This window comes from Esox lucius, chromosome 20 (genome assembly GCF_011004845.1).
Source record: "Esox lucius isolate fEsoLuc1 chromosome 20, fEsoLuc1.pri, whole genome shotgun sequence".
Taxonomy (NCBI): Eukaryota; Metazoa; Chordata; class Actinopteri; order Esociformes; family Esocidae; genus Esox; species Esox lucius.
Window position 1 is genome coordinate 23,634,990 of NC_047588.1, and position 17,833 is coordinate 23,652,822.

Genomic DNA, 17,833 nt, shown 5'->3' on the forward strand with positions numbered 1-17,833 from the left:
GCAGTCCTGTGGGCGAAAATGCCTTGTTGATGCTAGAGGTCAGAGGAGAATGGGCCGACTGATTCAAGCTGATAGAAGAGCAACTTTGACTGAAATAACCACTCGTTACAACCGAGGTATGCAGCAAAGCATTTGTGAAGCCACAACATGCACAACCTTGAGGCGGATGGCCTACAACAGCAGAAGACCCCACCGGGTACCACTCATCTCCACTACAAATAGGAAAAAGAGGCTACAATTTGCACAACCTCATTAAAATTGGACAGTTGAAGACTGGAAGAATGTTGCCTGGTCTGATGAGTCTCGATTTCTGTTGAGACATTTAGATGGTAGAGTCAGAATTTGGCGTAAACAGAATGAGAACATGGATCCATCATGCCTTGTTACCACTGTGCAGGCTGGTGGTGGTGGTGTAATGGTGTGGGGGATGTTTACTTGGCACACTTTAGGCCCCTTAGTGCCAATTGGGCATCGTTTAAATGCCATGGCCTACCTGAGCATTGTTTCTGACCATGTCCATCCCTTTATGACCACCATGTACCCATCCTCTGATGGCTACTTCCAGCAGGATAATGCACCATGTCACAAAGCTCGAATCATTTCAAATTGGTTTCTTGAACATGACAATGAGTTCACTGTACTGAAATGGCCCCCACAGGCACCAGATCTCAACCCAATAGAGCATCTTTGGGATGTGGTGGAACGGGAGCTTCGTGCCCTGGATGTGCATCCCACAAATCTCCATCAACTGCAAGATGCTATCCTATCAATATGGGCCAACATTTCTAAAGAATGCTTTCAGCACCTTGTTGAATCAATGCCACGTAGAATTAAGGCAGTTCTGAAGGCGAAAGGGGGTCAAACACAGTATTAGTATGGTGTTCCTAATAATCCTTTAGGTGAGTGTATGTTTAACCCATGAAAGTTTGTTTGATCGCTAAAACTATACGATATGTTTAACCCATAAAACTAAAAGATAAACAACAGCTGTTGGTTAACAATGTTGGTACTGTTAGAAATCTGCCGTTTCGTATAGTGGTTGTAATAATTAGCATACCCGTTTGTCAAGGGAGAGAGAAAGTATATTATTTATTGCAGCATTAGAAAGTCTTGTTCATGAGGTTACGGACCTGGTCTTCCTTACACAACCTCAATCTCAGTCAATCTCTTCTCACTGTAATGTTGGTTACCAGCTAGCCTATACATTAAGGGCGTTTCTAACTTTTTAGAAGTCAACCCCCATGCCATATGGCCATCGTAAACATTCCTGTCATTAGAGCACAACCTACAGAGAGGTTTCTGTTGTTCTCATTATCTAGGCACATTCACTTCCAATGAAACGTACATTCATATTGTAATTGTTAATGCTCAGATTCCACAGTACCATATTATTTGCATTGGTTGCCAAAAAGCCCCTGACCTATTCTCTCATCCACTGAATTACAAAATATATATTTGGTAAACCTTTTGCTTGGTATTTTATTTTAAAACACTGACACTCAAAATCAGTTATTTTAAGATGATATTTGTTTATCTTGGGAAATATTTATTGGGGGGAAAAAAAGAATATGTTGCTTGTATAGGTATTCAACCACTGCACCAGTTAACACAATTTTAAGAAATGACCCTAACAAGCAAAAAAGCTGCTGAAATCATTGGTTAGGAAAACGCATGTCAAAAATGTTATAAATTGATTTGCATTTTAACCCTGTAAGGTCTACATTGGAAAAGGGTTTTGAGAATTTTCAAAACCCATTTGTGAGTTTTAATACTGAAACTAAAAGAATGAAGTATTCAACAAGAAATGGGGGATTGTGGAGCCACTGGAAAAAAAAATTTGGAGTACGATTTGATTCAAGACAAAATAAAAATACAGGTACTTATGATCAGGTCCCAGTAAAAGACACTTGTGTTTACATTCCAATTTTGGAAACTATACAATGTATCTGTCGCAATTCTTATATTTGTGAACTACTTGCAAAACCATTTGTATCAAAAGACAGATATGAAGACTTTTGTGATGGAAGTTATTTTAAGTCACATCCATTGTTTTCAAAAACACAGATATTGTGTGGAAAAGAGCTTTTTGAAATGCACTGCAGTGAGTTGCAATCAGATCCACAAAAGATGTGTGTGATGGGTCTAAAGAAGAATTCTACTCTTAACAGCCTACAGTACTTTCACGTTTGCTACAACTTTTCTTTGGACATAATGCATGACATACTTGAAGGGGTGGCTCACTATGAGAGAAAGTTACTGTTTGAATATCTCTCTGAAAATGTTTTGTCAAAACCTGATCTTTTGTCACAAATCTATGCTTTTGACTATGGCTACTTGGAGCGCGAAAATCTTCCGACAAGGGTCAACTTGGACAGTATAGGCAATAATATAGGACTCAACTATTCAGACTCATTGTCTGGTAAGAAACATTCTTTTGATTTTTGGTGACATTGTGCCAGAAGGTGACAAACCAGAATTGGACTTTGCTGTTGCTTTTACTGCAGATAATTAACATCATATTCTCTCCATCTGTTACACTAGGCATGACTGTGCATTTAAAGCATTTAATAATGGAACATCATGACTTGTTCAAACACTTGTATCCAGGTAGAAACCTGATTCCTAAACATCATTTTATGTTACATTACCCGTCTTGTATTGGAAAAATTGGACCGTTAATACATATGTGGAGTATGAGATTTGAGGCAAAATAGCATCCAATTGGGAAACATCTCCTTTGAACCATGTTGAGTACAGACCTTTGAAAACATTTTAATGTGGACAATGAGGAAAATGGTGAAATGTTCGCCCAAGCCCTGCCCGCTGTAGCAAAAGACATCTTCTCTACTAACTGGTTAAAGATCAGCGGGGTAGAGTACAGAGCCGGGTTAGTCATTTGCAGTGGCACAGAACAAGAAATGCCTGTGTTTTGCAGAATAAAAAACATACTTTTAGTCAAGTGTAATCTACTTCATAGTGAACAAGCTTATGGTTGACCATTTCAGTGAGCACTTTCATGCCTACAACGTGTTTGAAAGTGATGAAATAATTGTGATGAAAGCAGACGGTCTTCAAATGTATAAGCCTTTTGACTTACAAAGTGCTTATGGTGGAGATGATAGCCTTTATATTGTACCATTATGTTCTCTGTAAATGTGCATAGAGTTCAGTTTTATGGTGCTTGGATATTTTTGTCATTAAAAAATAAATTAATCATTGTTTATTTATTTTTTTCCTGAATAACACTGAATGATTTAAATTAACACTTAAGAGTAAAGGAGTAACACAATTTAGAGTTAAAAAGTGTCATGAATTAACACTGTGAATGTTAGAAATTAACACCCTTGGTGAAAAGGAATAACACCAGTTTAGTGTAAAAATTACTCTTAAATGTGATAAGAAACAACACTTGAGTGTTCATTTTTTAACACTATTATGGAGTTAAAACATTACCACTGTCCAAAGTGCTGATTTAACTCTGAACTGGTGAGGATTATATAAACTCAGGGAAAGTGCTAAATTTGACACTATGGGAGTTGAAATAACACTGACGTTTTTGCTGTGTACTAATTAATGGTTTGCAGAGGGGTCAAATACTTATTTCACTCATTAAATACATTTTTGACATGTGTTTTTCTGGATTTTTTTGTGGTTATTCTGTCTCTCACTGTTCAAATAAACCTACCATTACAATTATAGACTGGTCATTTCTTTGTCAGTGGAGTAATGGTGAACAAATCAAGCACATTAAGAGCTCTGCATAAAACTGTCCTGAATGGGAGGGTGGGAAGAAGCTTTTACTCAAAAAGTACCTTCTTAAAGCAAGAGATTTAACCAGCAGAGTGGGAAAGTGTTTTATGGTCAGATGAGACAAGGACGCATTTCCACCGCAGGTTTGTCTTGGTTAGTATTGTGAAATTCACAGTTGGGTCAGTTTTTCCATTTCCTACGGCCTGTTTTGAACTACAGCATGTCTACATTTTTTAGCCTGTTTTGACTTCTTGTACTGAGTAGGAACTTGAAGACAGGTGGGTCTTCAAGTTTTGTACTCAGATTACAAATGTTGCAACTCAATGTTGGTCTCAAGCAATGACAGTTTTGTTCATTTTGGATGGCTATAGTCTGTATTTGGGACTCAAGGACATAGAAATAACAGCAATAATTAAATACTAATGTTGTTTATCAGCACAGCAATGCATTGTTTTTCTTTGTTAACATGCATATAGCTATGTGTTATTTAACACCTCAGCCACTCACTGTCGTTGCTCATAAGTATATAACTACAATACATAGAAGAGCCAAAGTGATGCTCAGCGGTTAGCTGGTGTATTAAGACAGGGCTAATCTGAACAAGTCAAGATCAATCTAATTTACTTATGAAGCCCTTTTTACCTCAGCAGTTAAAACACCCAGCCTGAAACCCCAAGAAGCAAGCGACAAGTCACAGTAATGTAAAAAAAAAGACTGGACTCAATAGGAGCCAATTAATGTTTTTTTTTATAATGCCAGTGTTTATGTTGGTGACTGGTTGCCATCTTTAGCTGTGGTCTGCAGATTAATAATTTGGGTAAAAAATTACCACATTCCACTATACCAACAAAAATGTGAATGTGTTGCCTTTTGTGCATGTTTCAGATTTTGTGGAACAATCCTTTTACACTCTTGTTGATTTAAAATGTAAATAAATATCAATATAAAAAGTAATCAACAATATTATTTTTATTTTTTTTACTATTGGCAAAGGTGATAAAAAATACTGAAGCATATGGTGAAATGAACATACATTAGTACAGCAGAATTATGAAAAATTGCTTGTGGCATCAATGAGTCAGAAAACATTTAGTCTAAAAAGACATTTAGTCTTCAGTTTCAGTCTAAAAAGTATAATGACATCATCCCAACCACAATGGCAAAGCAACATTGAAATGGCCCAAGAAGGCTATTGATGTGTATTTGTATATTCCCGAGTATATAGTATTTGAATAATGTGAAATAAGTACCATATACAAAACAGTTCAGAGAGTAAGTATTTGGGTTTGAACTAAACTACAAGCACCAAGTTCAATTAAAAGAGTAACAAACTTAGAAAAAATCCAACAGTTAATTCTTGGGGAATTAGGACTAGTCTACTCTTCTGTGATGTTTTCACATAAATTTGACTAGAGGTTTTTAATTGGTTTTGATTTCAGAGAGTACCTCTGCATGGAGAGTGAATTACAACTTACAGTATGGATGCATAGGTGCATTTACAAAGTACATCTGATCAGCCAATCAGTCCTCATCCCAACAGAATTTTAAATCCAGTCCTTTAGTTTGTTCTTTAAGGACAGCTGAGAATTTGGCATCCTGCTCAGGACTGAAATGGTTTTTCCAATCCCCAGCAATCCCTGAAAGTACAAAAAAGTAGTTTACTTTACCTGTAAAACAAAATGAATTGAAATAACTATATCCCTGTCACAACCGCCGTTAATGCATTTTTCTTCAGAACCCTTTTTCCTCAGAACCATAGTTGTGCTTGACTTGAACAGGAGCGGTCACTTATTCATTTGCAACAGTATACGGGTAACTGTATTTGGCACTGGAATTGTGCTGGATTGATCCAGAGCACTTCAAATGAGCTTTTTTCAATATAGCAACGTTGAGTAGCCTATGCAGTCATGGCTGTGAATCATGCTGTTAGACAGAGCGCCTACGCTTTCAACGGCGGCATGTTGTTTACGGCTGAACAGAGAGTAATTGCACATTAGTACTCATACGTTAAAACGGTCAGCGATATTCCAAGGTGCAACTTGCAATATCTATAAGAACAACCATGCCTCTCCTCTAACCCTTTTTCTCAAACTGATCCCTAGACACTGTGTGTGCACAAATCCATTGGTTAACCTTTTTTGAGTTACCTGAACCCCATTCTAGCCTAATAATCAATGTACAATACCTCGAAAAGCATAGGCGTGATAGGTCTTGTTATATCGTGGTATCTTAGTTTTTACTTTTAGAACTAGTTAGCAATGTCCCTTTCACAAGACTGACTGACTTGCTGACTTAGTTAATATTAGCAAGATAAGATGTGTTGGAAAAATCATTCTTGCTTTTATGAAATTCCAAAATACTGATTTTTGGTACACAGTTTTTTGCTAGATGTTAAATAACTAAACAGGCTAATTAAGTAAGGTCAGAATTAATAACATTATTTACAGATTGTTTTCGCAATTGCCTTAATGGTCCTAAAGATGCTGCCACAACGATGTGTTACATCACTTAACCAATACATGGAGTGCGTAGCCAGCCATTTAAGCTTATCAGTTGCCACTACCTTTCCTAAGGAAGGGGGACTTGCTGCTATCCATTATCTCTTGTGGCACCAGCGAATAGTTTGACATTGCATTTGTCTTCATGTTGCTGAAACAGCAGTGCCTGGCAACACAGTCTAGAGCCTCCTCACTTAGTTCTCGACCAAGAAAACATGAGAAGCGTTCCAACACTCCCCGTAGGTCCTTCAAGAGAGAAATTGACAAAACATGTTTAGTAAACACTTTGTGTTCACTATCCTTTCCTGGATATTTGAAATGAGGTGTTTGCACTGATTAGTTTACCTTCACCATTTCTTCATATGAAATATATAGGATTCTATCGCCCAGATCAGAATTATGCCAGGATTTCACATGGTCTGTCCACTTTCCAAATAACACTGTATAGAAACACATTTTAATTGCAAATTAACCCAGATATTTTACAATGGATTTATAATGGATCCCCTTTATTTATATTGCCTTGCATTTCTCACCTTGCCCAGAGAGAAACTTGTCTAGAAACTCATCAAACGTTCCAGGGTCATCTAGAAAACTGGCCATCTTGTGGAAGTGAAAAGATGACACCATAACATCTTTCGGGTTCCTGGTTACATAAATGACCTGAAGAAAACAAAACGTCTTAATGGGATAGTTCAAGATTTTGGAAATCAGACCATGTATCTACAATACACCCCAATAATCAGATGATACCATTTATGTCCACACTTAGCATCAAGAAAGTTAGATTGTTTCAAAAGCCGGTGCTAACTAGCATATCCACAATGACTGAAAATATATATCTGCTTGCATTCCAGCAGATACCACAGACTTCAGACATCAGTGAGCTAATTCTAGTAAAATGCAGTCAAGTGCACATAAAAATCCACAAGGAATAAATGTAACTCTGAGGAAGCAGGTAAAGGGCCTCATTGAGAAAATCCTAATGTTTTCCTTCAAAGGAGTTCTAAAGGCAAACTCACAATGGCTCAGTATAATAGTGTGCCTGAAAAAAAATATAAGATAATGATATTAAAGTGTGGCGCTGTGCTGGAAGTCAGTCCATTTGACCCAGTGGTTCAAAGTCAATCCCTTAAAGAGGCTGCAATAGTCTTGTACTATATCTCTACTGATCTCAGTTCCTAGATTGTACCTTGGCTTTGGAGGAGAAGAAAGAGCAAGGCATGAGATGGTAGGGCAGATGAGAAACCATTGCACGTGGTGAGGTCTGACGATCCAGGACTAGGGCTGCTCTTGTCTCCTCCAGCCAGGGAACCCGGTCCCAGTTGGGAATAGTTTGCACTGGAGTCAGTTCGCCTCCATTTAGTATTAAGGGGAGAATCTCTTGCATCCATGTGGTTCCTGAGAAACAGTTGTATTATAGGTTTTCTTTTGGACTATATTGATTACTTTTCTGAAAGTCAGATAAACTAATCTTTATGTATTTGCATCTAGTATTAAGAAAGTAGTTTTACAAGAAAATGATAATTAGCTAAACACAAAGAATTAAACAGTAAATCCCAAATGAACCCATCCATCCTCCACTCCAAGACGGGTTCCCATCTCCTCTTCTGCTTATCTGGCTGTATGAAATGTTATGCAAATCCTCCTTTGCCTAACAATCACAGGTTGTTAGGGTGACCTACTATAAAGGTATTATATAAGGTATTCTGTGTTGTCAAATCAATCTAAGATGGACTCAAAGTTCAGTTTTTATCTATGCTTGAGGGCATGTTGGGACAATTAATTAAGATATATGTATAGGAAATACTCTCTGGATTTTCTGGTGTAGATAAAATGAAGCCATCAAAATGCAAGCAAACATGCTGCCAAATATACATGTGGATATACATTGAATAATATTATAAACGCAACACTTTTGTTTTTGCCCCCATTTATCATGAGCTGAACTCAAAGGTCTAAGACTTTCTCTATGTACACAAAAGGCCTATTTCTCTCAAATATTGTTCACATCTTTGTCTAAATTTGTGTTAGTGAGCACATTTATCCTTTGCCGAGATAATCCATCCACCTCACAGGTGTGGCATATCAAGATGCTGATTAGACAGCATGATTATTGCCCATGTGTGCCACAATAAAAGGCCACTCTAAAATGTGCAGTTTCACTGTATTGGGGGGGTCAGGGGGGGTCCGAAAACCAGTCAGTATCTGGTGTGACCCCCATTTACCTCACGCAGTGCAACACATCTCCTTCACATAGAGTTGATCAGGTTGTTGATTGTGGCCTGTGGAATGTTGGTCCACTTCCCTTCAATGGCTGTGCGAAGTTGCTGGATATTGGCAGGACCTGGAACATGCTGTTGTATATGCCGATCCAGAGCATCCCAAACATGCTCAATGGGTGACATGTGCAGTGAGTATGCTGGCCATGCAAAAATACTGGGATGTTTTCAGCTTCCAACAATTGTGTACAGATCCTTGCAACATGGGGCCGTGCATTATCATTCTGCAAAATGAGATGATGGTCATGGATGAATGGCACAAAAACATGCCTCAGGATCTCATCACGGTATCTCTGTGCATTCAAAATTCCATCAATAAAATGCACCTGTGTTCGTTGTCCATAACACACGCCTGCCCATACCATAACCCCACAGCCACCATGGGCCACTCGATCCACAACGTTGACATCAGCAAACCGCTAACCCACATGATGCCATACACACTGTCTGCCATCTGCCTCTCCAAAGTGCCAGGCGCCATTGAATGTGAGCATTTGCCCACTCAAGTCGCTAACGACGATGAACTGCAGTCAGGTCGAGACCCCGATGAGGACGACGAGCATGCAGATGAGCTTTCCTGAGACGGTTTCTGACAGTCTGAAAAACTTTGGTAATGCAAACCGATTGTTGCAGCAGCTGTCCGGGTGGCTGGTCTCAGACGATCTTGGAGATGAAGATACTGGATGTCGAGGTCCTGGGCTGGTGGGGTTACACGTGGTCTGCGGTTGTGAGGCCGGTTGGATGTACTGCCAAATTCTCTGAAATGCCTTTGGAGACGGCTTATGGTAGAGAAATTAACATTCAATTCATGGATAACAGCTCTGGTGGACATTCCTGCAGGTGCATTGTGCGGTAGGATGGAATTGCACATTTTAGAGTGGCCTTTTATTGTGGCCAGCCTAAGGCACATCTGTGCAATAATCATGCTGTCTAATCAGCATCATGATATGCCACACCTGTGAGGTGGATGGATTATTTCCGCAAAGGAGAAGTGCTCACTAACACAGATTTAGTCAGATTTGTGAACAATATTTAAGAGAAATAGGCCTTTTGTGTACATAGAGAAAGTCTTAGATCTTTGAGTTCAGCCCATGATAAATGGGGGCTAAAACAAAAGTGATGCGTTTATAATTTTGTTCAGTGTATATTTGAGATAAGTAATTGTTTGACATACAATAGTATAAGATTGAAAACATCAATTTATCACATTTAATGGCAGGTCACATATTAAAAAACAATATTAATGTAAGGAATGGGTCACTGTTAAATACATGAAAATGGAATAAAAATATTTTTATATTGTATGGTCGCCACTGAACTTGAAGCACGACTGACAGCTTCCCCATCTGCAACTTGTTGGTAGTCTACGCATTGGTGTGGGAGGACGTCAGTTGCCCTTTCCTACTATGTAAAAAAAAAGTATATAGTAATAATAAAACAAGTTGCTTACAATTATAATATAACAAAGTTTCCTAAAAAGTTGGGACAGCGTGCAAAATGGAGAGATAAAAAACACAATGTAAAGATGTGCAAATCATTTAAACCCTTTAATTCAATAGAAAATAGTAGGCTACAAAGTTGTCTATTTTATTTTTAAATGTTGAAACTGAAAAATTGTTCCTTGATATGCCCACTTTGAATCTAATGGCAGCAACACGTCTCAAAATGCTGGGACAGGGGCAACAAAAGACTGGAAAAGTTGTGTAATACAAAAATAGTACCAGATGGAACATATCTCACAACTAATCAGGTCAATTGGCAACAGGTCAGTAAAGTGTTTCTGGTATCATAATCAGAAACCAGTACATATAAAGTATCATACGCTATATCGGTCAATATACGTTTGGGTGGGGTGATCGTAAGGACAATTATTGTTTTAAACTTCAGAATACAGTACCTGCAGCGCCGCAATATAAACTGGCAATAACAGAAAGCGAAATAAATTCCTCCAATTATTTTCAATTGTTCTTTGTAGTGTTCTGTTCTTACCAGACTTTGGATATGTCACCACGAAAATATCATCGTCATTCACTTTCATTTCCTCTGCGTATTTAAAACTCTCTGGACTGTGGGTTTCATTAGGACATAAAAGTCCGTGATAAACGATATATTTTCCATCATTTGTCATACCTATAACACAGTTAACAGCTCAAAATCGAAATTTCTTAGCCTTAAAAGACGTCTGGACGGTTTAAAAGTGTCACAGGCACTGGATTTTGAAATGGAATGTGCATTCCTTTTTTCCCCCTCCTTGTAAGTGGTTGCAAAATTAACCCTCAGGTATAGAAAGATCGTGTTTCACGTCAGAGCAGTTTTTAAATTCTTGTGACAATCCAAATGTACAAACTTTGTGTTATATAATGTAAGCTGTGGCGGCACGTGATTGGCTGTGTAGTATAGGGGAGGTGTCAAATGGGGACATTATTTTTAAATCAACATAAGCAATCAATTGCCCAAAGAAATAAAACGTGGTCGATCGCTACAACAATAAATATCCAACTAAGGATTCTGATTCACACAAGGACTAAACTTTATCGAGATACATAACCGTTATAGTCACCATCTGTGAACGCTCCATGATTACCAGTGATTTTGGAGTGCAGTTCATCTCTTTTTACGGACTCAGATCTTTTCCAGTCGATCAGTAAAGAGTTAGAATCCAGTTGGAGTGTTTTTAGATGTAACTATTCAATGTATTTTGTCTCCTTCTGTTTCAAGTTTGAACACATTGTGCATTCAGAGATGCCATTCGGCACACCGCTATTGTAAAGAATGTTGATTAGACTGTCTTTACTGTCAGCTTGAACAAGTCTGAACATTCATCTGACTTCAAATTAGCAAGGTGTTTTCACCCACATAACTGACACTCACTGTTTTTTATCACACCATTCTCTGTAAACTCTAGGGACTGTAGGGTGAAGATTCCACAAGGGTGGGCTGGGTACCTTTTTTGCCAGGAGTTTACACGGTCTTGGTATCAGCCTCTGACTGAGTGACGACCCATTTGTTATATAGCATAGTGGTTAGAGATGCAGGCTGCCACCCAGTAGGCCGGGTATTGAATCTGGTGAGGGACAGGCAGGCTGCAAGCATCAGGAGCTACATACAGTAAACCAACCAAGAGCCAAAAGGAAAATACAGCTGCGTTGGCTGAACTGTCCACGGAGGCAGGCAGGGTAGATTCAATAGATGTGTGTGTAACAATTGAAAATCCAAATACAGTGGCAGTTCTAAATGTGCCATGAAGGAAATGTTGAGGTGCCAGTCAGCATGTGCAAATTAAATACAGGAATAGCAGCAGTGACACATACCTGAAGACAACTGAAAGCATTATCAGACTTTTAAGGCAGTGACAGAGTCCAGTAGTACACAGTGTGTATAGTTAGTGATGGGATGTCACAGAATTCAGCAGGGTTACAGCAGATGGAAAGAAACTGTTCCTGAGCCTGCTGCTGTGAGAACGGACTGAACGGTTTTCCCACCATTTGCAGGGCTGTTCGGTCGGCTACGGAACAACCACCAAACCATACTGTGGCGCAGTTGGTCAGAATGCTCTCGATTGTGCAGCGGAAGAAGTTCACAAGGATCTTGGAAGACAGATGGGCTTTCTTCAGCCTCCTCAAGAAGTACAGGCTGCTGCACCTTTTTGACCAGATCTGAGATGTGGAAACCCAGGAATTTGAAGCTGGACACACACTCCACCTCAGTGCCATCGATGAGAACTGGGGGGCATGACTGCAGCATTTAGATTCCTGTAATCCACAATGAGCTCCTTGGCTTTCTTTGCATTGAGAGCCAGGTTGTTATCAGCGCACCATGCCGCCAGGCGCTTGACCTCCTCCCTTGAAGGCTGACTCGTCCTTTTCACTGATCAGGCCTACCACTGTGGTGTCATCGGCGAACTTAACGATGATGTTGGAGCTGTGTACAGGAACGCAGTCATGGGTGAAGAAGGAGTACAGGAGGGGGCTCAGCACGCAGCCTTGTGGAACACCAGTGTTCAGTATCAGGGTGGAATAGGTGAAGTTGTCTAACCTGACAGACTGGCATCTGTTGGTTAGGAAGGCCAAAGTCCTGTTACAGAGAGAAGGGCTGATCCCCAGGTCATGGAGTTTGTTGACCCACCTAGAGGGAATGACCATGTTGAATGCTGAGCTAAAGTCTATGAACAGCATTCTCACATACAGTGGGGCAAAAAAGTATTTTGTCAGCCACCAATTGTGCAGGTTCTCCTACTTGTTAGCAGTATAAAAGACACCTGTCCACAACCTCAAACAGTCACACTCCAAACTCCACTATGGCCAAGACCAAAATTCTAGACCTGCACCAGGCTGGGAAGACTGAATCTGCAATAGGTAAGCAGCTTGGTGTGAAGAAATCAACTGTGGGAGCAATTATAAAAAAATGGAAGACATGCAAGACCACTGATAATCTCCCTCGATCCAGGGCTCCACGCAAGATCTCACCCTGTGGGGTCAAAATGATCACATGAACGGTGAGCAAAAATCCCGGAACCACACAGGGGGACCTAGTGAATGACCTGCAGAGAGCTGGGACCAAAGTAACAAAGGCTACCATCAGTAACACACTACACCGCCAGGGACTCAAATCCTGCGGTGCAAGACGTGTCCCCCCGCTTAAGCCAGTACATGCCCAGGCCCGTCTGAGGTTTGCTAGAGAGCATTTGGATGGTCCAGAAGGGGCCTGATAGAATGTCATATGGTCAGATGAAACCAAAATAGAACTTTTTGGTAAAAACTCAACTTGTCGTGTTTGGAGGAGAAAGAATGCTGAGTTGCATCCAAAGAACACCATACCTACTGTGAAGCATGGGGGTGGAAACATCATGCTTTGGGGCTATTTTTCTGTAAAGGGACCAGGAAGACTGATCCGTGTAAAGCAGACCTGGGCAAACACCGGCCCGCGGGCCACATCCGGCCCATTGTACGTCCCTGTCCGTCCCACGTGAGGCCAATCATAAATTATAGGGATGCACCGAAATTTCGGCCACCGAATAATTGACACAATATTTTCTTTCGGTGTTTCGGTTTTTGGTTTTCGTCCTTTGGAAATGTTATTTTGAAAAGTGTTACGTTTGTATTACTGATGTATGGACGTATATACGTGCGTGAGCTGAGAGTGAAGGTGAACAGCGACAAGTGACGCTAGCCAGGTTACTAAGAAAAGAAAAGTTGATAACGAATGCCGTGTTTTCAACAAGACATGGACTGCCAAGTATTTCTTTACAGAAATTAAAATTAAAGCCGTTTGCTTAATCTGTGGTACACAGGTCGCTGTGTTAAAGGATTATAATTTGAATCACCACTACACAACCAAGCATGAGGATAAATACAGAAATGTGTCTGATGAAGAGCGCGCGTGGGAGCCTGATACGTTGCTAGCAAAACTGCAAACCCAACAAGGACTTTTTATGAAACTTCACACCCCCAGAGATGCAGCCGTCAGGACAAGTTATGTCATTTCTCACAAAATCGCCAGAGTTTTCTGACAGAAAGTTTATTGGACTCTGTTGCGTTGTTGTGCCCGGAGAAAAAGGGCGCATTTTAGAACGTGTCACTCTCCCGACGAACTGTAACGAGGCGGGTTGAGGACATCGCTGGAAACTTGGAGCTTCAGCTGAAGAACAGAGCGGCCGACTTTGACTATTTTTCTCTGGCTTTGGATGAGAGCTGCGATGTACATGACACCGCCCAGCTACTCATCTACTTATGTGGGATAACTGCAGACTTTCAAATCACGGAGGAGTTTGCAGCCATGCAGTCAATGAAAGGGACAACCACTGGTAATGACTTGTTCACAGAGGTAAATGCATGTTTGGACATGTTAGGACTGAAATGGGACAAACTGGCAGGTGTGACAACAGACAGTTGTACATCAGGAAGTGTTATGTAAGACAGTGTTAAAAATGAACCATGTTGTTGATGCTGTAACTAAAACATTAACTTCATCCGAGCAAAGTTCAGGTCAGTCTCACTTCAGGTCAGTCTCACTGCTGGACCTTTACTCCTCCCTCAAAGAGGAGAACTTTCCACACCTGAGCAGGCATGCTCAGAGGATTCTAGTCCTCTTTGGATCTACCTATGTATGTGAACAGACATTCTCAGTGATGAAATTCAACAAATCCAAACACAGATCCTCTATCACTGATGACCACCTCTCAGCTGTCCTTCGCATAGCCACCTCAGACATTCAGCCAGATTTCAGTGCCCTTTTTCAAGCCCAGAACAGACTGGATAATTCTCACTGAAGAGGTAAAATGAGGTGGAAAACATTACAAGTTATTGTTTGTTGTATTGCTGTATTTCTATAAACTTGTTAAGTTGTTTTTCATTGTTTGTGGAGATTAACAAGTAAAAAAATAATTGCACTGATTCAATAATTGCTTTTGTCTTCTTATTTGACCTATACACCACAATTTCACATTGCCTAATATAAATATTTACACAATAGTTTTATTCTTCCGATTATCAGTACCAGCTATTCAAAATATATAATTTAGTGCATTTTACAATGGAAGAAAGTTGAGCAGAATTAAGTTCAAGTTATCGTTGGTGTGGCCCTCTGACACAATTCAGGTTTCTCATGTGGCCCCTTGTAAAAATGTATTGCCCACCCCTGGTGTAAAGGAAAGAATGCATGGGGCCATGTATCGTGAGATTTTGAGTGAAAACCTCCTTCCATCAGCAAGGGCATTGAAGATGAAACGTGGCTGGGTCTTTCAACATGACAATGATCCCAAACACACCGCCCAGGCAACGAAGGAGTGGCTTCGTAAGAAGCATTTCAAGGTCCTAGAGTGGCCTAGCCAGCCACCAGATCTCAACCCCATAAAAAAATCTTTGGAGGGAGTTGAAAGTCTGTGTTGCCCAGTGACAGCCCGAAAACATCACTGCTCTAGAGGAGATCTGCATGGAGGAATGGGCCAAAATACCAGCAACAGTGTGTGAAAACCTTGTGAAGACCCACAGGAAACGTTTGACCTCTGTCATTGCCAACAAAGTATTGAATTTAACTTTTGTTATTGACCAAATACTTATTTTCCACAATTAATTTACCAATAAATTCATTAAAAAATCCTACAATGTGATTTTCTGGATTTCTTTTCCTCATTTTGTCTTTCATAGTTGAAATGTACCTATGATGAAAATTACAGGCCTCTCTCATCTTTTTAAGTGGGAGAACTTGCACAATTGGTGGCTGACTAAATACTTTTTTGCCCCACTGTAAGTGTTGGATTTGTCCAGGTGGGTCTGGGCAGTATCTAGAGCTATGGAGACGGCGTCCTCTGTGGACCTGTTTGACCGGTAGGCATACTGGTAGGGACCCAGTGTTGAGGTGAGGCAGGACTTGAGGTGGGCCAGAACTAGTCTTTTGAAGCACTTCATGATCGTGGGGATGAGTGCTACAGGTCAAAAGTCATTCAGGCTAGATGCAGAAGACTGCTTCAGCACTGGCACAATGGTTGCAGTCTTGAAGTATGTGGGGACCACCGTCTTGGCCAGTGACAGGTTGAAAATGTCAGTGAAAAACTCAGCCAGCTGACCAGCACACATTCTGATCACACACCTGGGGACACCATCACGACCAGCAGCCTTGCGTGCATTCATCCTGCTCAGTGCAGACGACACATCTGGGGCAGAGAGACGGGGGGGGGCATACGAGGGGGGTTCAGCTTTAATGGCTGGCTCTTTGTTGTCCCTGTCGAAGTGAGCGTAGAACCTGTATAACTCTTCGGTGATGGAGACTGTTGCTGGCTGTGGGGGTGGGGTTATTTGGCCGGTAGTCAGTGATGGCTTGGATGCCCTGCCACATGCGTCAAGGATCACAGTTGTTGTTCCTTGATCCACAGTTGGTGATAATTTTTTGCCAACTTGATGCCCCTTTTCAGGTTGGCCCTGGATGAGCAGCAGGCCTCCACGACGACAAATCTGAACGCAGCGTTGAGTACCTTTACGTTCATCCAGGGCTTCTGGTTGGGGAAGGACTGATGTCATTAGTGCAGGTGCTGATGTAATCCAGATCAGAACAATATGAACTTGAATATGAACTTTTGACTTTCAACACTCGCAGAATTATCCTTCCCACCCGAAACCACCCTGGTTATAACGGTCTCGTTTGGTGAGATGAGACAAGTTGTGTCATTGTTTTGAGGCAGCATTCTAGACAGTGCCCCTTCAAGTTGTCTTTCATTAATTCTAATATTCAAATTCCCTAATCAATTAGCTTTGGCTTACATCTTTGCTAATAGCTAGCTAAGCTTTGCAAAGTATTCCCTAAATGTACAGCCATGCTTTTGTCCTTTTCAGTAAACTTTCCATTTCAGTAACAAGTGTATTTTTCCAAGTAATGAGCATTTTGTAGTTATTTGATGCTACCGAGATGCCACTGGTAGTAAATAACTAAAATGTTTGTTTTTAACAATCTTTTCTTTAACAGTGAAATGTGAACATTTTTACCTTATGTTACTATAATACACACCGCTGCAAGTTAGAGCAGTTATGTTTTGAACATTTTAAAATGGGTCCATATAAAACATGCATACCACACTATGATATCAAAATATATTGCATAACTTTAGCTGATTTGTGATTAGTTTCAGTAAATATAATTTCTAAATCACTGGCATATTTCAGACTCTGAGCCACAGTCGGCAGGGAGAGTTAATTGTGAAGTAAGCACCTGTCTGATGTCATGCCACACCTGATATGCAGTGTAGGGGAGAGTTGGGTAATACGAGCCAGTTGTTTCCTAGACAAGGGGAAATGAGACAGAAATAAAACATTTACATCTACCCTTATTTCAGGATGTCCCCTGACAAGTCAAATGACAAGTATGTACCAATGACAAAGGTGGTCTATAGTTTCCTATATATTTTATAATATTGACTTAATGCCTCTTGACTGAAAAACATGCCAGATCCCGGCTTGTAATAATTGCTAATATTACAGGCTCAACAAAGTTCACCTCAAATTCCTGTGACTGGGAGAGGTCACAATGTTGGTTTTGCATTGGGCCATTTCAATATAATCAGATAACTTTGGACAATGTCAAATTGCTGTAATTCAGTCTGACAAATCAGTCAACACCAAAATATAAAGCAGTGGTTCTCAACTTCAAATCTACCAGGTAGTTTAATGTAGTCATCTGGTGTCCCAGGTCTAGACCAGGCCCTAATTTGAGGGCTAGAATGAAAATATATAATTTGGGGCTTGGTGTCTGGAGTTGAGAATCATTGCCTTGCAGTATACTGAAACACTTTCATACAAGGAGCTAAACCATAAA

At 40.4% G+C, this 17,833-nt stretch overlaps 1 protein-coding gene across 4 annotated transcripts; it reads right to left on the reverse strand.

Annotated features, from left to right (window-relative positions):
* Positions 1-4,701: 4,701 nt before the first annotated feature.
* On the reverse strand, positions 4,702-17,810 carry sult2st3 (sulfotransferase family 2, cytosolic sulfotransferase 3). Of its 4 annotated transcripts, none has more exons than XM_020041457.3 (6): positions 17,252-17,810; positions 7,441-7,649; positions 6,785-6,911; positions 6,594-6,688; positions 6,314-6,494; positions 4,702-5,387 (listed from the first exon to the last, which is right to left on the reverse strand). In XM_020041457.3, the coding sequence occupies exons 1-6, from the start codon at positions 17,331-17,333 to the stop codon at positions 5,272-5,274; spliced, it is 810 nt and encodes a 269-aa protein (XP_019897016.1). In that variant the 5' UTR covers positions 17,334-17,810; the 3' UTR covers positions 4,702-5,271. The 4 variants fall into 4 exon arrangements, with proteins under 4 accessions (XP_019897016.1, XP_010883380.1, XP_010883379.1 ...); XM_010885078.3 differs by having other exon boundaries at positions 17,231-17,312; XM_010885077.4 differs by lacking the exon at positions 17,252-17,810 and adding an exon at positions 10,520-10,987.
* Positions 17,811-17,833: the final 23 nt, after the last annotated feature.

Bases quoted from the DNA above. Each gene is read 5' to 3' on its own strand.
- sult2st3 (XM_010885077.4), bottom strand. From the start codon at position 10,658: ATGACAAATGATGGAAAATATATCGTTTATCACGGACTTTTATGTCCT. The intron at 6,689-6,784 runs GTGAGAAATGCA...GTTTCTATACAG, and splicing joins CAAGTTTCTCTCTGGGCAAG to TGTTATTTGGAAAGTGGACA. The intron at 5,388-6,313 runs GTAGTGGCAACT...TTGTACTTTCAG, and splicing joins GTCCCCCTTCCTTAGGAAAG to GGATTGCTGGGGATTGGAAA.